Source organism: Globicephala melas, chromosome 11, assembly GCF_963455315.2.
Source record: "Globicephala melas chromosome 11, mGloMel1.2, whole genome shotgun sequence".
Classification (NCBI taxonomy): domain Eukaryota; kingdom Metazoa; phylum Chordata; class Mammalia; order Artiodactyla; family Delphinidae; genus Globicephala; species Globicephala melas.
In genome coordinates, this window is record NC_083324.2 from 60991497 (window position 1) to 61016485 (window position 24989).

General features: G+C 35.9%; 1 protein-coding gene across 1 annotated transcript in view; it reads right to left on the minus strand.

Annotated features, from left to right (window-relative positions):
- Positions 1 to 431: 431 nt before the first annotated feature.
- The window catches only part of GFRAL (GDNF family receptor alpha like), a 57896-nt gene continuing 33338 nt past the window's right edge, over positions 432 to 24989 (minus strand). The window contains 4 exon segments of the mRNA XM_030841059.2: positions 432 to 1342; positions 1344 to 1362; positions 3838 to 3907; positions 3994 to 4089. Of these exon segments, the coding sequence (XP_030696919.1) occupies positions 1289 to 1342; positions 1344 to 1362; positions 3838 to 3907; positions 3994 to 4089 (239 nt within the window). The 3' untranslated portion in view covers positions 432 to 1288.

Below are 24989 nucleotides of genomic sequence, written 5' to 3' on the forward strand. Positions count from 1 at the left end.
TCTTTTCCTAGGCATTAGCAAGCCTGCAATAAATGGCAGTGACTTGGAAATGGAAAGACCTACATTCTCTTCATATAACTAAGAGAATTAGCAGCCACTGGAATATGGAGAGCTCCTTGAGGGAGCTTTGTGATTCACCAAGTTATTCTTCCCTGTTTGAAAAGATAAAGGATGGCTTTTCCATTACTACAAGTAAACATAGCCAAATTTTAACTTTAAATTTGATTTAATGTAGACAATTTGATCTGAAGTATAGTGAAGAGCAATAGATCTGATACCAACAGGTAGAAAATGTTTGACCTTTAATTGTAAATATATCACTAAATATATGTTCCTGTTCTTGAATATTTGAGTCTCTGTGTCACTACAGATAAAACTAACTCGTGTATGTTCTTAGAAATGGGTATAATGTGATTGCAGAGAGTTAAAAAGCACATATGTATCAACAACTTAACAAACATCTTTTCCACAATTTTCTATTCACATTTATATTCTGATGTCAAATCAGGCCAAAAGTAACATTATAGTAACAATATAGAAAGTAACAATTATCATGTTACTTTATCATTGCAGAAGTTCATAATAATTAGCATAGGAAAAAATTAAATTTACAAATGAAATATATCATTGAAATGCACATGGATTTTTTGGCCAGTGTAGTTGCTTTACATCTTTATGAACATGACATAAAAATATCAAGTTAACAAAGTACAGTTCAATAGTATTCAAATTACAAAAATCCAAAGATATCACTTCCGATTTTTAAGACTAATCATCTAATCAAATATATTTAGAAACTTAAAGTTAATGCTAATTATGTAGTTGATGACTTGGAAATGGATATACAAATGACACATACACTGGTTATTTTATTAGCAGTTTCCTTTTGGCAAGTTAATAGGTATTTATAAAACTGACCAGAAAATACTCTGCTAACTATAAAATTATATTATGATACAACAAATTATTCTTATATGGACTCAAATTTATTATGAAACAAACTACGCAGAGTGTAGCTTAGAATAACACTATTTTTTGCCTTCAAGGGTAACTTTGTAATTCTATACTAGTGTCCAAAGATACCACTGTAAATTTATACTTGAATTTTTTCCTACGAAAAAACAAATCTAACATCATTCCAATTATTATACCTTACATGAACATACTTAATGATCCAGTACCATTAAATCCATCCTAACATTTTCTTTGTTGACAATGGATAGGATATTCTGTTGACTGGCTACAAAGACTTGCTTTAAAGACAGTGATTGTTAATTATTCGTGACTCTCAATGAATCATGAGTCCTCCAGGTATTTGGATTGGTGAAGGGTCTCTTGTTTTGACTTGATATTCTGAAGGTTCTATATAAAAGTAAAAGTAAAAGTTAACAGTATGCTATTTTAAGGATTTTAAAAATGTGTCTGTGCTTATTTTTTGGTTGGATTCTATGCCTGGAGGGGAAGATAATTAAGTTTTTGAATGCAAAGTTTCAAAAGTAGAATATTCTATGGTCTTTCTAAGTATCATGCACTTAACTATGATCTCCAAGTAACCATTTTCGAAAAGAAAAATAGTCTTTTGTCTCAAATATTTAAACTTTAATCATTGTTTTCGCTGCAAATTTCTTTGAAGATTTAGGGCTGTTTTAATTTAGCATAACATGGAGCAAATGCAAAATCCTTCATCTTTACTGGATTAGATTTGCCTACCAGGTGAGTGGTTCACATGGTTCACATGAAGATTTGCTTCATATGGATTAGACTTGCCCACCAGGTGAGTGGCAAGCAGCCTGCTTTATGAAGAAGGTATTATTGATCTTCAATGTGAAGTAACACAGGTTTTGTTGTTACTGATGCTTCTGTTTCGTTTTGTTCCTTCTTTCCATGATGGCTTTTACTTTTGTCATTTCTTAACCCTGGGTCTGGATCTTTCAGATTACATGTAAGGATCAAATTTAAATTGCGTGGAAAATAATTGATAACTAAATGTAATATAATAATAATGGTATAATATAATTATAATATATTACAATGTGATATTATAACTAATAAAAATATTATAATATATAATATGAATGATTTGCTTTTAAATACATATTAGAGTCAATTCAAGATTTTTGCCTATAACACTCCTATTGTCATCCAGTAAAGAAATATATCTTTCTCTGCGGGCAAGAAAGGTTAAATAACAGCTGATATATAGGAAATTTTGAGTAGCCATATAGACCTCATCTACCTGGGGCACAACAGTAATCTGTAATAAAACCAAGGTGGCAGATGTGAAGTTTATACATTAAGTGAGTGACTAAAAAATAAAGATTGAAAACCTTTAAGATTTTTGCTAAGCTAGAAAGTTTTTGGTGCTTCTCTCAAACAATACCTCTGTGATGGAATATCTAGGCAGGCCCAGTAACTGAACCATGCTCGCAAATATTTTAAACCAAATAAAGGAAAGTTTAATAAATTCCAAATGCTATTTTTCCCCCTTGAAACTGACTCTTATTTGTTGGCCTTTAAACTATATCTTGGAACTCAAAGAATATCTTTTCATACAAATACAACTTTTAAGGCCTTGGAGAGAAGCAGTGTGTTTGGTATTGATATTGGTCAGCATTAAGTTAAACAGTTAGAGGAGCTGGGTCCAACAAGGGAATATGTTTAGCTGGGATTACTTTTAAAAATAAGTAAGTTTGAATGTCTGTAGACAGAGTACACCCTCATCACGTGCCCAACTCCTTGGTACCACCATACACCTTCCCCACTAAATCTTTCACTTGATCTGTCTGGTCATCAAAGCCTTGGAGTCTGAGGAACCACATGTGTACAAGCATCATCAAGTTTACTGATGATGAGTAAGTAAGTTTACTTACTCTTCTTCTCTGAGCGTCATGAGATCAGAGAAATGTCCACCACCTCTGCTGCCCTCAGGCCTAATCTTACTGATAAGTATATTTTATGTGTATGTATATAATATATATGTATATATACACTTAATATATATATTTCTTCATTAACATTTATGATACTCAAATTATACCTCTGTGATGGAATATTTGTAATCCATTTTGTATACAAAAATGTATACATTTGTATCATGAACAAGCAAGTGAACAGCATTGATATTTAAATATGAGGGTTTTTTTTAAATTAAAACTAAGCAACTGAACACCACTTTATATCTATTTGTAAGTGTTATATAAGTAGAAATATTTTAAACCCTAGACATGTAGGAATCTAGAAGTTGATATATCTCTAACCTGAGGTCTCACATTCACAATGAAGGCAGCCAAGGAAACAGAAGATTTGGAAAGAGTGAATTAACATCAGGCAATAGTAATACGTCTTTCTAAGGATACCCAGTGAGGCCTCATTACATGTCTCATTTAATAACTACATGGTAAAATATGAATAAAGCTCATTAGCATATAAGAAATTAGAGTGAAGAGTAAATTTTCAGTTAAGTATAAAGTGTATGAAGTACACAGCAGGTCCATTATATGAGCTGATTAATCCTGCAAGTGATCTGATTAAGGAATGCAGCAAAGTTCAATCTGGATTTTGTAGGAAAACCGGGAGAATGATTGGGAGCCATTTCATTGGGAGAACAATGCATATGTGCTTATAAAATGCAACATGAAAGAATCCCTGTGATCACATTTACCTTACATATGAAGACAGAGTAACGTTTTCATGTACTCATCCCACATTAAGAATGGTTTCCTAAGTCTTAATGGAGAAGCTTTCCTTCTCGGCCCTGGTAAGCTCTGCCATTGTGAAATGTGCTTTCACAGGGCTGGCCCCTTTCTAGCCCTTCCCTTCTGACTTGCATCCAGTTACCTCAGTTTGACCATCACCAAGAGAAGAATTCCACAGGTGACTGCCATGCACATGACAGCATAGATGACTTCTAGAAACAAAAGATTTTTTTTAATTACTGGATTTTTAGAGAGAATAAATACTAAAAATATTTTAGAGGATGGATTTTTCACTGACCATTGAAGGGGGAATGAAATCCGCTGAGAGTTATTTCCTTTGCATGTTTTCCTTTATGCAATGCAATGCCTTTGACATTATGCAGTGTCAGATAATCTGAAAGAAAATAATGAAAATGAGATAAAAGTATTTAAAAGTCATGCATTATCTTTATCCTGTGGGTTGTAATTTGCTTTGTATTATAAGGCAACAATTTTTATTTCTATGATATTATCTTAATAAAATATGATAGATTTGGGTGAAACGGGGAGTACTTTTATTCAATTTTAACAGCTTTTTTTCACCCTTTAATCAAATAATTTCATAATAGAAGTTGTGTGGTTGTTTTTCTTTTTTTTTTTTTTTCCCCAAACCATGACTAGGAAAATGATTACATTTTATAAGACAGCTCATAGTACCTTATACATAGACTAGGAAAAAAAAAAACACAGTAATTTAAGGCTACCCATTGTGATACAGAAAAAGAGTCCTTCTTTACAAGAGTGATTGTTTGAATGTGCTTTTAACAATATCTCATTTCCCTAAGACCCACAGTATTTATGAATTCTTAAAGTACGTAAGGGAGACTCCCTAAACAAATCACACTGTTTGCCTCTCTACCTAGACACTTCAATATCCGGTTTTGTTATTTCCCCTATTCTGTCTCCCTTTTTCAGCCCCTTCACTTTCTATTGCTTTTACCTATTTTTGCCTTACCGAAGGGATCCTCTTGGCCATTCTGTGGCCCTTGTCTTCTCGACCATGTTTTTCTAAACACATTTCCACCCTCACATCACAACTCATAAGACAAGAAGATGTAATCTGTAGACTTAACTGATAGAACTATTTTAGGTGACTTTATTGATAACTTTGAAGTGAAATCATCCCTAGTTTTGATTCAAGTCAACGCATATATGAATGTCAAACATACCAATAACACAATAACCAATTTATTTGATGATAATTGGTTCAGGTGGGTTTTGAGACTTAAAAAAAGGGGGTGGGGAACAGACAAAGCCTCCACTTGAGAGAGCCTTTGCTGTCTTTTATAGATGTTTCATGCATTTTGAGACCTGGAAGTCTAAGTCTGAGTGGATAGTTTTTTGTGGAAGTGAGTGTATCAAATAGCAGGGTATTGCATCCAATGACAAGAGTGACAGGAGGCTCTGAACAGGAAAGGAGATGAGAAGGTATATTACCAACAGCTCCATTCAGCCTCTCTCCACCCAGGGCTGATGTTGTCAGAAGCCAGCTCCTTGGAAGTCAAGGTTTGAGATCTGTGCTGAGACTAATTGGTAGAAAGCACAGGAGCCAGACTGTTTCAGATCAGTAATAAAACTCTCAGGGTGGGTCCAGGAGAAGCAGCCCAATACAAGAGCTAGGAAAGTAACTGAGGATTTTGTCACTGAAAACTCATTCTCAAGGAGTCTGACCTCCAACATAGTTAAGACATTTTTAGTTCAAGATTGTTTTAATCCCCAACTCATATATCAGATTATCCTATATTTATAAAAGTCTGACCTTCTTGGGAAGTGAAAAATCAACCTCTTCTGAATGTAAAAACAATAGAGGTAGAGGTTGTGATTATTTTTTCACTTTTGTGGTTATAAAATGATTCTGTTATTCACTAGAAAGTTGGAATGGAAAAATCGAGCTATTTCAAATAATACCATTTTTATAACAGTGGTCCTTTTTGGTGGAAGAATTAATTTCAATCAAATTAAGCATACAGATTTTTAGTGAAGTAAGTGATCATAATCAAATCTTATATTTAAATAAATTGGAATATTAAGAATAAATTATTTTGTTTCTTTTTAAATTTTATGGTATTTTGTGATATTTTAGGCAGATTCATGACCAAAATGTAAATGTATATAATGTACACTGGCTGATTATTCAGTACATCTTGCCTAGTTAGGTATTACAATTCATCTTTGTATAAGAAAAAAGGTATGATTTTGATTAATTAGGCTATCTTTTAGATATATAACTGCCTAAAGTAATTGTTAAACATTCACCTAGCAAGGCATAGAAAGAATTGTCTCATTCACTAAATTTCACTCACATGGAACTCATTAACAAAGTTATAATAGATCAATGACAGAAATGCTAGCTAATGATCCCAGTGAAAATTTTTATGTGACTAGCAGTCACTCCACAATCTTAAATATTGCACCCTAGGAGGATACCAAATATCAGTTAGAGATTAATGTTACAGAAGGTTTCTTGGCTACTGAAGCCCATTGGAGATTCTTTCCTACCTTTTATAAACAGTGAGATTTACTGTGCTTTATAACCACGAAATTAAAGTCGGCAGAGTTAATAATCAACCTCAGTCCCACACCATCTGCTATATTTATAGATAAACACTGTCAGTGACTTGTTTATCTTAACTCCTACCCTAGAGGAATTAAACATTATTATGAACTATATTGTAAAATCCCTGTACAGTTGACAGGAAATCAAGATTAATTTCAACCTTACAGTAAGCACAAATTTATATAGTATTCTCCCCAAATGAGCTTCAGAGATGGGATCATTTCTCCTTTTTCCTTCCAAAAGCCTTGTACAGCATTGGCTGAGAGCTGATGCAGACCAAACCTCTACTTTGCATAATTTATATGAAGTGGTAAATGCATTGTAAAAAATGTGGTAAATCAGATACAAAGTAATGATTTAAAAATAAGTGTCAGAATTCATGAAACAGAAATTAAACTTAGCACAAACTGCAAATCTGTAAACCTTCAATTAAAATTTAAATAAAGCATAATCTAGAAGAGTCTTATTGGAGGAAAAATTTGATGAAAATGAACATTTTCATAGAACAGTTTTTAAAATATATTCTTGTAGCTGTCTTTTTTTAATGGAAGTATAATTGATTTACAATGTTGTGTTAGTTTCAGGTGTACAGCAAAGTGATTCAGTTATATATATATATATATATATATATATATATATATATATATATATATATACTTTTTCAGATTCTTTTCCATTATAGGTTATTAAAAGATATTAAATATAGTTCCCTGTGCTATACAGTAGGTCCTTGTTGGTTATCTATTTTATATATAGTAGTGTGTATATGTTAATTCCAAAATCCTAATTTACCCCATTAATGCATCTCATGGCATAGTTAAAATTCTATTGTCTACTTTCTAAGTTTAAATAAAAGAGCACCAATACCATGGCAACATCTTAGTGAGAATGAAAATTCAAGGATGATCTTCTTGGTTATCCCAGGGTCAGTTTTATTCATAATTTGGTCAATATTGTCTCATCTGAAGGTATGTAAATTAGAGGTGAGTTTTGAATTGTTTCACCTAATGATCAGGATTGAGATTTCATGTATCATGGACTCTTTTGATCATCAGTGTATGAAAACATCCTGCTGAAGTGGATCTAAGGAGCATTGCTTCTGGGAAGAAGGGAAAACATATCAGCATCTACAAGTTTGAAAAACCAATACTTTAATAATACGATAAATCAAGGTGTAAACACCTAACATGGATATAACATCATTTTTACTAAAATGTATGTAGTAAAAACTAAACCAACTGAATAATATGCTCTCCCTAAACAGTCATAGTATGCATCAATGAGGCATATTCTTTTATTTAGTTCACAAACTTCAAAGAAGATAAAAGCATGTCTTAGGTTTATTTTCTTCCACTGTGGCTAAACACACTGTGGTTGCCAGGGGCTGGGGGGAAGTGGAAACTTAGGAGTTATTAGTCAACAGGTATAAAGTTTCAGTGATGCAAGATGAATGAGTCTAGGAATCTACTGTACACCATAGTGCCTATCATTAGCAATACTGAATTGTATGCTTACAATTTTTCTGAGAAGGTAGATCTTAGGTTAAGTGCTCAAATTATTACTAAATGCAAGTTCGTGTGCCCAACACACAGTGAGCCCAAACAAACTGAAATATCAGAGTTTGGAGCAGAGAAAGGTTTATTGCAGGGCCCAGCAAGGAAAACGGGTGGCTCATACTCAAATTACCCTGAACTCCCTGCAGGGTTCCAGAAAAGCATTTTAAAGGCCAGGGGAGGGGAGGGGTTGCAGGGTATGTGATCAGCTCATGCACAATTCTCTGACTGGTTGATATTGAGGTAACTGGGCAGTTAACATTATCAATCCTTAGGCATCAGAAGTTTCAGACTACATGCTCATGATCATCAAGTAGTTAATTTCTTCCATTTGGTGGTGGTTTAAGCATCTGAAAAACTCAGGAAATGTGCATCAGATGCTAGGAGCTAAAACAGAGGGTATGGGGGAGGGGTCTGTCCCAGGAAAGCCCCATAGGGTCCTGATCATTTACATTATCACACAAAATAATAATAGAGGATGGCAGGGAATCTTTGGAGGTGATGGATATGCTTATGGTATAGATTATGGTGATGGTTTCATGGTGTATACTTATCTTCAAACTCATCAAGCTGTATGCATTAAATATGTACAGCTTTCTGTATATCAAAAACAAAAACAAAAAAAAAAACCAAAAAGCATATAAATGAATAAGTATACCTTCAAGAATATTTGCCTAGATCTTTTGTCATGAGCCAAAAGCTCAGTGTTAGTAAATGACTGCATTGACAAGCCTGGTAACCACTCTTTTATCTGTGGTTGAATGACAGTGGTGTTCACATGTCTAATGGATTTGCTTGGTGATTATGGTGAGTTTCAACTGCATTACTAAAATATTTCAAATGTTCTATGTTTTTCTTAATAGTTTCTGCAAATAATGAAATAGTCACTGAGATGGCAATTGGAATGCAAATTATACTATTTCTGAAAACTAACACTAGATTTTATCAATATAGTATTATTGTGTTAGAAGGCCATGTTTTAAAGCTTGAAAGTAAGAAAAAAATCTGTCATCTGCAGTTTTGGGCTCATACAAAATAGATCTAAAGATATAGATCAAAAATAGGAATAGAATATTTGTGGTTAGGGTATATATCTGTAAATACGCAAGTGTGTATGTAGGGTAGAATTACAAAATTGGATGGGACTTCTTAGATTATTTTAGTCAAAATTTCAGTGCAGTGCTCCATTCTGCCTCATTCTGGACTGTCATCACCATTCCAGGAATGAGCCGTTTAATACTTTTTGCCCTTCTATTACTATTGAAGGTCAGTTCTAATTAAAATAGGAAGTAGCGTTCTAGGCTGTTCTTTTATCAACTTAAGATGATAAATCTACTTTCTTTTGTTGGTATCACTGCCTAGCTCTCTGGCTGCTACATGTATAAGTGTGTTTGTAGGGAGAGAGATAGATAGATAGAGAGAGAGAGGTCTCACTGTCACTAGACCACACAGAGCAATGCTTTCCAAACATTAATATGAATCTTCTGTTTATCTTAAAATGCCAATTTTGATTCAGTAGGTCTGGGATAATGCAGAGATTCTGAATCTCTTAAAGCTTCCTAGGTGATGATGATGATGCTGGAAGAATATATATATTCATATATATGTACACAGAATGGCAGAGAGAGATGCATGTACGTACTCATGTAACATACAAAATGCTTTACTTCCATGTATATGGTGCTTCATACTTTACAAGGCACTTTGACAAACACTGTTTAAATTTTATAACAACTAGCCACATAGGAATTATTAGCTCAACTTAAAGAAACTCAGACTCAGAATAGCTGTCTTGTCCAAGATCACAGAGTTGATAAATAGTGAAGACGTAATTTGTAGCAAAATTTTCTACCAAATATATATTTTAAAAAAATGTCGTGGAGACCACAAAAGCATGTAAAACATTTTCAGGTTTTTCTAATGTGGCAGCCATATGGATTAGGAAATAGATTTGAAAAATAATAGGGACCAGTTGAATTTGATAGTGTTGTACAATAAGAAGCATTTAGTAGTATTATCTGATCACAAATCTCCATGATTATATATATAATATACATATATATAATTTTCTGTTGATGAAAATCACAATAGAATACATAAAATCTAATAACTAAAGCATCTGAAATGCCTCACGTATATCTGTAGGATTTTTCAACTTGCACACACCTCTGAAATATGTTCATCATTTTCAATTTCAGATCAAATAAATCAACCACTTTAACTTTGACATTTAACAGAAATATTTTAAAAAATGAATGCTGCAATTTTCAAGGTGATATCTTAGACTATGATATCAATATGAGTATTTTCCGTTTTTACAGACGTAGAGTTAGGACCATATGTAAAGCTTTCCAGAGTATTCACCAGGCAAAGGGCATACAAAAAATAATACACAAAACAGCAGTGTAACTATTTTTTGTTGTTGCTGTAATGTATGTCTACATCAATATAACCTGAGTATCAGATGAAAAATATAAAGTAATCCCATGGTTTAAATCTGCCTATATCTGGAATGAGTTCAATAGACAAAAATGTGTTCCCAAAATTGAACAGTAATTTTTACTGTGAATTACATTCTAGGAGATCTTGAATTTTTACCTTGAATTATATAGGAAGTCTTGTAATAAGACAAATGTAAGCTAAGAATGGGAATAATCTACACTATATTTTATTAATTTTAAAAGTTTATGTTTTCATGTCTGGAGGTTTTTAACGTACAGAATTTTTTTAATGAAAAAGTATACGTGACAATACTATTAATTGTCCAGATAGCTTTCTGATGTCTTTGGAACTGAATGATTCACTAGTGTCTACCCTTTTGGAAATGTACAAGACTTTACCTGGCAGGTGTACACAATTGTTTCAAACACTGATGGAAAACACCAAGAAAAAGAGAGTTAGGGAAAAAAATAAAGGGTAGAGATACATTTTTGGAGAGTCTTCATAGTCATTTGGAATGATGAGGTGATTCAGAAAATTTTGTAAGTTACTGAGTTTTAAAATGAGAAAAATGGTATACAATTGTAGTATTTTTTCAATGCACATACATTTGCGAAACTTCAGCAAAAAGTTGAATATCAAAGTATGAGATGTACTATTAATTCTTCTTAGACAGTAACCTTCATGAGAATAGACATCATATCCATCTAATTTATAGTATAACATGGATGACACAATGCCATGCCCATGCAATTATCTGATGGCCGAAAAGTGTGTATGAGCAAGTTTCATGTCTGAAATAACACATCTGTCCCTGTGCAGTGACATACATTTTGAAATATATATCTATATCATGTTTAGTTCTTTCTCATCTTTAACTGACATTAGCCAAGGATCTTCACATTAATCACATATTATCACCACTTCTTAAAATGTAAATTCAGTGTACCAACTGCCATGCATATTGTTGCCCAATCAAAAAAAATCTGTTAAGAAACTATTTCACCTGGTGATTAATTCTAGCAGTCAAGTTTGTTCATTGATGGGCTAGGAGTAAGCATCTTGGTCATCGGATGAGGAGAATTTTGAGAATTTCTCTGAGCTTCAGTTTTCTCATTTGTAAAATGAGACTAGTAATACCTATGTTTGCAAGATTTTTGAGAGTGAAAAATAATATTAAAATAACAGAGCTCTTGGGAACTTCCATGAGAAGAAGTATGCACAGGTGGGGATGAAGGGAAGGGAAACAGGGATAAGAGAAGGGATTCCTTTTATGGTTCTTTATCTCCTTCCCTTTTCCCTTCCTTCCTTTCTCCCTTGTCCCCTTTCCTTAGAAAGATTTCCTGAGGCCAAATGACTGAAGTAAAACCTGTCATTTTCTATTTCAGAAACCTGATTCCAGGTAGACATAGTAAAGTCCAGGTTTGTTAGAAGAGGCAGTTTTCTAAGCTGTTCCATGAAACACTAGTTCTGCAGAATACTTTTATGTGTTAGAAAAATCAAAGAGCCCATAAGTAGACAACTTTGTAAAATTCTAGGTAAGACAAAATAAACTATGTGCTTTTTTGCTGCAAGTATATACTATACTAGTGGGACACACTTTACCTACATTTATTTTCTCCATGGGTTATATCTGGGAATCCATTTAAAAATCTTGCAAAACAGGGGCATATGTGACTTAGAGGCAAATATTTATGTATTTGGGTGGGCATAAATATTTATTAAGGATTCTTATTTGTACTTAGTCAATGGAAATTCAGAGAACACCATACGAACAATATTTTGTGCCCATCAATGTAGGCTCTAATTTATAATCCTGCCCTCTATTAAGCACACATATTCACAAGCACCTGACACCATAATTTCTCTTGTTCTCTACTCCCGGGAGTCAAGAAAAATTTTCACCCTGTGGTTTGAGAGATGTCTGACCTCCCAAACACTACTCTTATTGCCTCTTGGAGTGGTTGGCGTGATGCAACATTAATTCCAGGTTTGCTGCTAGTTAATCTATTATTCTTCAATTTCTCAACGTGTCCTCATGGGATATGGAGAATTTAGAATCTGCCCTCTACTTTGGAGAGCCATTCCAGCAGAGCTAAGAGTTCATGGATCACTTATACCTAATCACCTATAAATGTCCACAGGATCATAGAACAGAAACCAGCATATTTGGACCCAAGTAAAGATTTTCCAGTTGAGTAATTATTTCCTACTTCAAAGCTAGCGCCATGACAATCAACATGGGATACATTCGTGGGATGGTACATGACCCTGTTCTCATGAAGTTCTCAATGGAATTTTGCGTAAGGTGAATACTGTGATTCAAGCGCAGTGGGAATTGATGAGGGACACCTAGGGAAAAGGTACACATTTGATGAATGGTGGGAAATAAGGTTGATTTACATTTTGGGTGTCCTTGAAAATTGGATGAAGGCATTCAGATGTGGGAGAGATGAAAGCAGGGGCAGTGGAGAGCACACAGAAATAACAAGATCAAGTCAAAGTTCGAGAATTAGTCTATCCATGATGGGGAGATCTAATAAGGAAGATACAGCAGCAGTTTAGGCATGGGAAGATGAAAAATAAAAATAGGTGGGAGAAGTTGGAGTAGAGAAGAGAGGAAGTGTAAGGGCATATTTAAAACAAAGAGCTTTCTGTTGGAAAGCAGAATGGTCAGAAAGCAGAGTAGCAGAAGCATCAGAATCAGACCTGGATTCTGCCTCCCCCCAGAGCTGTCATTTTAGGCAACTTACTGGTCCTCTGTTCCCTTTGATTTAAAATTGGATAATGCCAACCACAAAATTTAATTAAAAATTAAATGTGACAATATATAAAGAGAGTTTGGAACTGTGCTTGGCACAAAATAAGTGCTCAATAAATTACATCATCTTTAAGTATTATATAATTTAGAGTTTTATTTGATATTAAAAATGCAAAGTTAAATCAAAGATGACCCTTAGGTTCTTGAGACAACACGATGTATCAGAATAGATTTGGCTTGAAAGATGAAAGAGTCATAGAGGGGAGAACTGCAACGTTTACCTCTCTACTTTTCAACTTGACTGCTCATAGCAAAGAACCCTGGCTTTGGAACCAGAACTCCATCGCAATCTTAGTTGAGTCATCCACTGGCTGCAGTAGCCTTGGACAAGTTAGTTTAACCTCTGAGCCTCATGCTGCTCACGTGTAGAAAGGGAGTTGAGATAGATTGTATTATTTATTTTATTTATTTATTTTTAAGATTGAAATATAGTTGATTTACAAAGTTGTGCTAGTTTTAGGTGTACAGCAAAGTGATTCAGTCATATATATATATACATATATGTATATATTCTTTTTCAGATTTTTTCCAGTATAGGTTATTACAAGATACTGAATATAGTTCCCTTTGCTATACAGTAGGGCTTTGTTGTTTTTCCATTTTATATATAGTAGTGTGTATCTGTTAATGCCAAACTCTTAATTTATCCCTCCCCCCAGATTGTATTATTTTGTAGGAGGATTCACTCCTCTTTCACTGTAATGAATTAAACTCCTACCACCCAATGCCATGTGGCTTAGAGAACCACCTTCTGTGAGAAGAGTCTGTTTTACTGCCCCCTGCCGTTGGGCTTGACCTTGACTTGAGTTAGTCAAAACTGTGAGCAGTTGAGACTTCCCTTGTGGCACAGTCCTTGAGAATCCACCTGCCAATGCAGGGGACACAGGTTCGATCCCTGGTCCGGGAAGATCCTACATACTGTGGAGCAACTAAGCCTGTGTTCCACAACTACTGAGCCTGTGCTCTAAAGCCCATGAGCCACAACTACTGAGCCTACGTGCCACAACTGCTGAAGCCTATGAGCCTAGAGTCTGTGCTCTGCAACCCGAGAAGCCACCACAATGGGAAGCACACGCACCGCAATGAAGAGTAGCCCCCACTCGCTGCAACTAGAGAAAGCCCATGCACAGCAACAAAGACCCAATGCAGCCAAAAATAAATAAATAAAAAATAAATACATTTATTTAAAAAAAATGTGAGCAGCAATGATGTATGTTATGTTCAAGCAGAAGTCTGAGTGATTCCGTCACTTAGTTTTTGTTTCTACCACAAAAATGTCATGTTCCAAAGAGTGGCCATGCCTTTAGCCTAAGTCTAGAAATGGGGAGCAGAGCCTCAGCTGTCAGCCCAGAGCTGCCTACATGTGGCATAACCTAGAAATCAGTCTTTGGGTTTGTAAGTCACTGAAGCTTGGAGATTGTATGTAACTGCTTAACCCTGCAAAAGCTGACTAATTCAGGGGTAATAATGTACCACAAATGAAAATTGTTGACAAATGGTAGCTTCTTAATTAATATTACCTCTTTTTCTTCTCTCCTTTCTTATAACTCTCAACTGAATTGTAGGTAGAGGGAGAAAAAAAAAGCGAAAAAAAGGTTAAAGAAAGGTGAGAAAGGAGGAGAGGGCACTTGGAGAAAGGTGGTGAGACCATTGAAGAATGGTCTTCATTTTGGGGATGAGACTGTTTTTCTCTGTTTTGGGGGAAATATGGGGCCATGGGATGTATAGTCATGCAGTCTCTCCTTATCTTTCGTGCACCAATACTAATGTCATGTTCACCTTATTCTTAAAAAATAAGTATGAGATGCAATATCATTATCTCTACTGGGATTAAATTATACCCAAATTAAATAGGGCCCCATTATTTTTATTCCTAAACTCCTTTGACTTGCATTACAACACAAGATAGTAGGAGTTTGTTAATATGGATTTTCCAGCTGTTTCTTCACATTAAATAATCCCACAAAGACATAATGAGAGTTGAAAATAAAGAGAGGCTACCAGTAAATACAGACAATATAGTGAGGAGCAGTATGGCATTGTGGAAAGAGGCCAGCCTTTGGCTTCAAGCCACAGACTCAAGTCCTTGCTCTAAAATTTGCTAAATGTGTGACTGGATGTACTTAAACAAAAAAACTCTTCTGTACCCACTTTCCTATTCTATTTGATGAGGATAATAACATTTATTGACTTGTGAGGATTAAGTGAGACAAGACATATAAAGTATATTGCAGAGGGTCCACATAGAACCTACAATTTTTTTTAATTTGAAAAGTATGTTTTGATTGTGGTTGCATATAAGTATTAATTATGGAGCATTTAAAATTAGATTCCTTGGCCTTATCACTATAGGTTTTGATTTAATAGGTCAAGGGAGAAGAGAGAATTAAAGTACTAGACATTCTTAATTTCAAAATCTCTCTAGATGCTTTCAGTGTTATGGTCAGGATAGAGAACCGTTGGTAGAGAGTAGAAAACACATGGTTTTGGAGGTGAAAGAAACAGATCATATTGTAAATCACACTATTGTGAGCTAATGGAATAGAAGTTGTTAGAGAGGAAGAGAGGAAGAGGTTGGAGAATTATGTTTTTTAATAGATCACAGCTTTGAAAAAAATCAGGAATGGGTGGGCATGGCCAGATACAGGGATAGTCACTGCCGAGCCAGTTTTACCAATGGAGAATAACAATATTTGGATCAGTAAGAGACCTTACCAACTCACACGTTCCCTTTCAGCTACCTGGCAGCATTAAAAGAACAAAAACAATTAAAACCAACAATATTTCCATTGTAGTGGAGGGGTGTTGGAATGGAAGTTTGGGCCAAAGAACAGTGAGAAAAATTAACTGGGTTGATGCAGCCATGTAGAAGTGTTGGAAGGAGCTATGAGGATTGTAGACATATGCTTAGTGTACATTCTTAATGTAATAACCATATGGACTTCAAACAAAATACCATTGTACATTTCAGGCTGTCTGCTACACTAGGAAGAGTGAGAGACTTGAGATGCAGGTATGGAATAATGGCTGGTCTGGAAACTTAAACATCACCCACAGCATCTTCTTACATAGACCTCAGGGACACACAGCAGTGTATCCCTAAGATAAGGTGCCCTTTGAAGAAAGCTCTGCACTCTGATTTATATGGCTTCCCTCCTTTCAGATTGCCTTGATTCCCACCTGAAGTAGATGTACCATCAGGGACTAGTCGGCTCTGGCCTCTTTCTGAAGTTGAGTTGCTTTGAAAGTCCCTACCATATGCCTGCAGTGTCTGACCAGCTGACCCAGGTACTAATGCAAGAGTAAAACATCAGTCCCAGAGTTCTGGCAAACTCTGAGTGTATTGCAAATTGGGAACACCCAGTGTTCAGTGTCAGTGGCAACCAAAGGAAGCCATTCCACCCTAAGCTGGAAGCCAGCAGAAATGCAAGAGACAGTGGGAATAATCTCTGTCACAGACACACACTTTAAAAACATCACCAAACACTCACACTGCCCAACAAATCAGCTTTTATCCATTCCACACTCTTTTACCTAGTTTGAAAACCAATTTGTTTACTGTGATTTGTACCACAAGCCCCCAGTAAATGCTTTCCAAATAGTAATGGGTGAGAAGAATAAGAATTATGTTTACTAGATACCAATGTAGTGTTAGGGCATTCTTGCAACTCTGAGATTGAAAGAATATTTACTGATGTTTGCAATTCTGTAAAGGGTCTTCCTGAACCCATGAAAAGAAATTGAGAAGATGGTTTGAGACAATCTGATACTAAGAGAAGATGAAAGATTGTCATTATCAATGGATTCTTAAATCTTTACCACTTACTAACCTGTCTCACTTAGGGGATTTTATCTGTGTAAGTACCAAACGTTTGTTTTTTTGAAGAAGTCCTCCTTTAAGATGATATCCCAGCATGTAGGTGCCAGGGCAATAACTATTAAGTGTCCACATGTGGTGTTTTATGGGAATACATTTGATGCTATTATATTGTTGTCACAAGAATACTTGGCTCTTTAAGCCACGAATACACATGCTCATAATAAATGATTTTTATGACTTCACATACACAATCATGATACACAGAAAGTATAAAGGAAAGACTGCTTGTTTTATGTAGCTCTGGCACTAACTCCATCCCCAATTATGGGCAACAAGGGGATTATATGAAGCCAATGAAAGCATAAGGGTGGAAAATGGAAAAGATAACACTGTGCTTTCACATACTGGAGCCTGTGATTGTTCAAATTGTAACAGTATTGTTTTGTTGTTTCATTTCCCTCCATGATCTTAAATGCTCGTTCCTTCTCTAGTGCTGCCAAAATGTGAGTTGTCTCACTCATCAATGGCAACTCTTTAATCTTTCCTTTTTGGTTTAGAGCACACGACAAAGGTAGTCATGGATGATTCACAGAATCATGCTCAGTGGCAGAGTTTTTCCCCTCCCTTAACATCTAAGCCTTTAAGGATAGAGCTGGGAAAAAGTGAAGGTAGGGGACAGCTGTTCTGTTGTTTCTGTGGAGGGTTTGGACACTTCAGTATTTCCAGATTATAGCTGTGTGAAGCATTTTTTGCAAAATAAAAAGCCAAGCCAAATTTGCTGGTTTTCAGGTCTGCAGACAAAATTTAAACCAGCTGGATTTTATTGGGAAATTTTGCATGCAAGTAAACCTAGTGGTGAAACTCAAGCCAGCATTTGTCTCCACTGGAATGGGCTACATCTTTAGGGAAAACCCCCCTACCCCATGTCGCTTCCCTTAAGGGAGTTTTGAATTTTGAAAGTTCCTAAAAGAAATCTGCCAGGTTACTCCATAGAGTATCTGATCGGAACATTAGCCAATGAAAATGGAAGGTACAACCAGGTCTGATGTCTCTCTTAGTCAGATCTTCAGAGATGAGAAGTTGTGTGTCTCTCTGAAACCTGATTTTAAATTACCCCAATTAAACCAGCTAATGATTCCCTCCACACAAGTACTTCCAAACACAAAAGCCAACACACACACATCCACTTAAACTCACACACACACGTGCCTGGTCAGAGTGGCAAATAATGACTAACTTATTGGATTTGTATATAGCAAAAGTTTCACATCCTATTTTGACTGTGTCTTAAGTGAAAATTACCACATTCCTCACCAAAAATATGCATTTTTATAGATTTAAACATATAAGGAATAGAAACAAAGAAACACATAGTATGATGATTTTTTACTAAGCCTGGGATACATTATTTATAAAGCTATTTAGAATTTGGAAAACAAAGCAATAAAAGGTAATTCAACACTAGAGGAAAACCCTTTTACTCCAAATCTCAACTTAGATCTCTGAAAGAATGAGCAGTTTTTCCAAGGGCAAAGAAAGAAAGGACACATGCTTTCATAAGATTTTAGTATAATCATAGGAAGGAAAATTCTTGGCAGACTACTCATCTTTTTGGCATTAAAAAAAAAATCTCTCCAGAGCTGTTCCTATACATAGGCAGCAGGGAGGTTTGCCAAAAAGGTACTGGCCTCAAATATCATGTCACCTAATCCAAGAATATCAGGGCACATCTAATATCAAAGATCATCTATTTCTGTTAAACTGTTACCAAAATTTAATTTGTGAGAAACCTGAGGTCTAGGGTGAGTGTAACTGATTTCCTCCATACCACCTAGGGTATTAGGGATCAAACTTGTTTCCTAAGCTCTTGTTCTTTACATTATAACATACTCCCTTTCCAGCAAACACACTTTCAAGGATGCTTTTGTTCTACACACATGTTCTCTGGGAAATGTAACATTTATAATCAATGACAATTATAAATTTCACATCATTACATGAGAGAAGTACATTATGGTTGTTTAAAAATCACAATTTCTGGTACCCCAAACTGCCTTGTTTAAATTCTGCCTCTGTTGTCTTCTGTGGAACCTTGGGCAAGTTACTAACTTCTGAGTGCCCCAACTTTTTCTTTGGTGAAAGAGCAAGCATCTCCTTCATCTGTTGCTTATACAAATTAATTAAACAAGACATCAAATGAACAGACTAGTGTTGAACACACAGTAAGCCCTCAATAAGGTCATAAGGCTCAAAGGAAATAAAAGATAAGTAAGCTAGTGTCCATAGCCAGGGGACAGCTTTAAACTGGCAAGCAGTATTTTTAGATGTTTGTTAAACCTTCATCTTTCTTTTAAATTATTTTTAAATTTTTATTTTATATTGGAGTATAGTTGATTAACAATGTTGTGTTAGTTTCAGATGTACAGCCTAAGTGATTCAGTTATACATATACATATATCTAATCTTTTTCAAATTCTTTTCCCATTTAGGTTATTACAGTATATTGAAAAGAGTTCCCTGTGCTATACAGTAGGTTCTTGTTGGTTATCTATTTAAATATAGCAGTGAGTACATGTCAATCCCAAACTCTCAATCTATTCCTCTCCCTAAACCTTCATCTTAAGGATATTGTATCTTATATTACTTCAGTTTTTTCCATGTTATTATTTCACATTGTTGAGGTGAATTGGCAAACATATCCATTAAAATGTTCTTTGTAGTTTGTCAAATGGGAGGATTATTTTCAAGCATTGGTTCAGATCCTGACAATATTAACACCCTGTTGTAGGAATCTGCTTCTGGTCATCAGTCATTCTTTCTGCAGTTTCTTTGAGGCAGGTGATAATGTGCTTGGAGAGCACCAACACCTGATAGCCATTGCCTTCTGTAACAAGTGATGTCAATAGAGCCAAATGCACAGGAAAACCTCATCTATAGGCTCCACATCCCTATTCTAAAGATGATGCCTTCCAGGGCAGCCCCAAGGCCACCATCAGAGAGGTTCGAGCATCCCACGTAGTCAAACCTGGAAACTGAGTCTTACTTACTCACCGCTCTCCTTGGGAGGGTGGGCAAATCTAGGGCGAACTTGTAACAGGTCACAAGGATGAAACTGATGGATGATTTCTAAATGAAACTGTTTTGCCTGTCCCTCCCTCCGTTGCTGGGAACAAAAACTTACATTCTTTGTTACTGATTAACATGGGTGGGCATTCTTGCTGGTTTTGCTTGTTTCTCTCATCTTAACCATAGAAACCCAAGAATATTCTTTAAGACTCCTGCTTTCTCCCCAGAAGGCAGGAAGGTAGTTTTCAAGACGCTAGTCTCTTACCCTCCTCATTTGTTGGCGAATCAATACATTTCTCTTTCCTTTGTCCTCAAAACCTAGTCCTTGTTACTCTCATTCGGCATCGGGGGGCAAGGACTAATTTTCGGTAATGAACTTAGGGAAACTGAGATGTTTCTGTGTGGAGGTTAGTGTGGGAAATATGACTTATTCAAATACATTCAGGTTTCATTTTGGAGTTTCAAACAAGTAACCTTATCCAGCTGATCCCCCCCTTCCCCGTGGTTACTCTTCACCTCCAAGCACAATTTCACTCAGTTCTGCACTATTTTCTGAATATTGGGTGTAGTGTGCAGTAACTCAAGTGATGACACTCTTCTGAGGATTTCTGACTTGTGACTTTTATCCATCACATCAGTGGTTATCACTGTGGACAGTGAAATTGTGGGACCAACGAGACTTCCTCCAGGGATCCATGTTTGCTTTTTCATATTTATAACATGACAATCTTGGTCCTAATACATCTGGGGTATATTAATAATTTATTCATAATAAGAAACAGGCATCACCTCACCATTCTTTAATCAAAACCAGAACCTCTCTTGCTGTTGACTCTGGGGATATCTTATTGCATGGGGATAAATGGGAAGTGATGAGATCTTTTGTTCCACTGGCTTGATAAGCAAACTAAAACACACTTAGGAATCATGATTCTAGGGATGGCATTTTTTTTCTTTTCTTTTTTTTTGGTTCTGAAACCAATTCCAATGGGCAGGCGATCTGCACATCTACAAGCAATTCTTGGGTCACCAGAGAGGTGTTTTAGTATTCAACTCAATTCCGATACCATCTACCCAGAGATGGCGTCAGATTCCAAAAGTCCTACAAGACTCCGCCCCACACAAGTCCACATTGTTACTTGTACTTCTGTCCCACCAGCCATAAATGAGAGGTTCCCGGGACTTCTTCCTCGGGCTCAATTAATTTGCTAAGAGTGCCTCACAGAACTCAGAGACACATTTTAGTTACTAGATTGCCGGATTATTATGAAAGGATATAATTCAGGAACAGCCAGATGGAAGAGATGCATAGGGGAAGGTGTGGGGAAAGGGCTCGGAGCTTGCAAGCCCTCTCCAGGCATCACTCTCCATCACGTCCATGTGCTCACCAACCTGGAAACTATAGAAACTCTGTCCTTTTGGGTTTTTATGGAGGCCTCACTGCATAAGCATGACTGGTTAAATCATTGACTGGTTAAATCATGGGTGTGATTTCAACCTCCAGCCCCTCTCCCCTCCCTGGAGATTGTGGGGGTGGTGCTGGAAGTTCCAACCCTCTAATCCCTTGGTTGGCTCCCTGGCCACCAGCCCCTTATTCAGATTACCTAAGGGTTTTCCCAAAATCTCCTCATTAACATAACAAAGGACACCTTTATTGCTCTTATCATAGGGTTTTAGGAGCTCTGTGCCAGGAGCAGAGTCCAGTTTGAAGAACAAATACAGTAGAGACCAAACCCTTGTATCTTGGGTCCTACATCTGAGGATTGAAAATATTTGGAAAAACATTTCAGAAAATTCCAAAAAACAAAACTTGAATTTGATGCATGCTGGTACTATTTTTTTACATAGCATTTCCATTGTATTTACAATTACTTACAAAAGCATTTACATTGTTAGGTATTATAAGTAATTGTAAAAAAATAAAAAAAAATAAAAACCAAAAACCTCAATTAAATAGAGTTGGGAGAGCAGAATGGGGAGCTCTCACACGCTATTACAATAGTAGAGGCACACAAGAAGAAAGACTCCCCTTCTTTCCTGGCAAGGACTCAGCCAATGAAAAGCCATGGAATCTATTTACTCCAGCCCTCCTGACTTCCTTTTCCCCTTCTGTAAAAACCTTCTCCTTCCCTTCCCATTTGGGAACTTGCATGTGGCTTGCCGTGATTTTAGACCCCAAGTTTCAATTTTCTGCTGATCCCTAATAAACTCATCTTTGTGGAAGAAATATCTGAGTCTATTTGTTTCAGAACAGTATAATCTAGAGATGATTTAAAGTATATGGGAGGATGTGCGTAGGTTATAAGCAAATACTATTGATACACCATTTTAGGCAGGGGACTCAAACATCCATGGATTTTAGATGGAACCAATCCCCTGTAGATACTGAGGGACAGCTATATGTATTGCTTATTCTAAATCACAATGTCACAGTGTCTCAAAACAACCAATGTTGAAGCTCCTCCAATGCAGATAGTGTATGCTTATATAGATGACTCATGTAAGAAAACATTGGTAGACTTTGGCTGACTTCAGAAAAGAATCAATGCAATAAGTACTCCAAGCCAGTGTTCTTGTGGACCATGAACAGCAAAATGTAGTCACTTACATCAAAGGGACCTAAAGTGGAAATGGAAGGCCATTAAGGAAGTGAAACACACATCCAGCCCTGAATGCAACATACTTTTGACCCAGGCATCCTGAGACCACCTGGAACCTGTCTTCTTTACTCCCTAGAGATGACAGTTTAGCAGTCAATCTACTACCAGCAAGTGGCTGAATGCCTGCCGACGGCAACCCGTAGTTCTATAAAAATAACCTATGTAACTTCTCTGGGATATCTTTGTCTGTTGCCTTTATGAACATGACCATTTTCTATTTCCCTCAGAGCACATTTGAGTTGCTACATGAATCAGTGCCTCCAAGACTGCAATGCTTAAGACCGCAAACAAACTCTTTTTGTTACTTGCAGTGTTCAGCATTTCTTGGTTGACATTCTTGATGTATGGTACCCAGACAAGCTGTATCTGCAACACCTGATGCCCTAATTTCATTTCAGAACTACATAATCAGAAACTCTGGGGTTGGAACCCAACAATGTGTTTAACAAGCACTGTAGGTGATTCTCTTGCAGTTAAAGTTTGAGAAACACTGCTCTAAGCCACTATCTCAATAAAAGTTTTAGGAATGATAAGGACATCTGCTTGGAATCTTTCATGACACTATGATGCCTACTGATTACTAGATTGACACAATATACCAGGCTGATTAGGTTGATCTGTTTCTTAGTAGCAGACAGGTTACGAGATATGTAAGTTATTTGATATTTATTAAATTATTCTTTTTTTTTTCCTTAAAGGTCTTTGAGAGATTGTCTAGATCCATACTACTCAGAGTGTGATCCCTGGACCAGCAGCATTAACATCACCTGGGAGCTTGTTAGAAATGCCAATCTCAGGCCTTCACCCAGAACAACTGAATCAGAATCTGCATTTTAACTAGAAACTATGTAATTCTTATACACATTAAAGTTTAAGATCAAATGTCCAACTTCATCATCTGACCTAAAATCATTCAAACATATATTTATTCAGACTTATTCTGAGAAAATATGACACCTTAGAACTTCTGGAAATTAGTCTGTTTCCCACACCATCTGTGTGACATCATAATGGTTATGCAAAAATTATTGATTTGTGTGATTTTCCAAATCCCTGAAAGTCTATAGTAAGAGTTTATATTTCTGAATTTTACTATTGTTATGAATATTTCTTTACATGAATTAACTGATATAATCTTTGCACCAGCATTCTGGGTTAACATTGATTTTCCATTTTACAGACAAGAAATTGAGGCCAAAAGTGAGTAACCTGTTCACAGTTACTTATCCTGTAAATGATGGAGAAATTATCCAAACCCAGCATGCTGGTGCCATTTTGCCTCTCTAAGACTAGGCTCTAGAATAAGGTCTATTAACACTTCCAAACATGAGATCTGACTATTAGAGGCATTGTTGTTGATCATGGTTTTTAACCAAAAAATCAAGGCTGGGGCCAAGGAAGAAGGGAGGTGAAAAAAGCTCTGTGTGCATTTTAGGTTTGAAAGTTAATAAAGGTTTAATGCACTGATTTACCTCTGAGGCCCAGAGCCAAAGAAATATCCAGAATTCTAAGTAACATAAAAGCCTAGAGTTACAGAGTTTACCATGGATCTGATTTTTTTTACATTGGGTGGTAACTTAAGTCATTCTAAAGAAATGGTTTATTTGTTTTTATTATTCTTTATGTTACTAACTTATAACACACATGCCTGTTCTCTAAAGAGTTCTAAAGAGTTTGCAAATAATGAAAAACAGGTTCCTAAAGGAATAATTTTTAAGAGGAAAAACATACATTTATAAGTGAGTGTCTACGAATTGGATGTACTACAAATTCACCATGGAGCCACTTTAATCCCGAAAATACAAAATACTGGACAATTTAGAAGCTATGTTATAAATATGAATACAGAGTAGAGAAATTATTTTGAATGTTCCTTGGAAAACCAAGAGATTTTTTTAGCACCTGGACTGAATTTGAAGGAAACTGGACTTGAATTAGAGTTTTGTGTGGGAACCAAGAAAAAGTCAGTGGTTTTGGCTAGATGAAGTGATTTATTTAAAGCCAAAACTTAACATAAAGCTCCTGGAATACCAACCTATATGAATTGGCTATAAGAGAAGGTGGTGTGTGTGTGTGTGTGTGTGTGTGTGTGTGTGTGTGTTGTGTGTCTGTGTGCATATGTGTGAGCATATGAGGGGGAGAGAGAGAGAGAGAGATTTTTGCAATGGAAATGTCTTTCACAATTCACTTCGCTCACTGTTTTATTTATAGTCTATAACCTTACTTTCTCAAACAGCCACTGACCAGATGACAATAAAAATTAAAACAAGAATTGACAAAAGTGAGGTTGAGCCTCTATTAATCCACTTTGCACAGTCTTTAAATTATTTTCCTGAAAG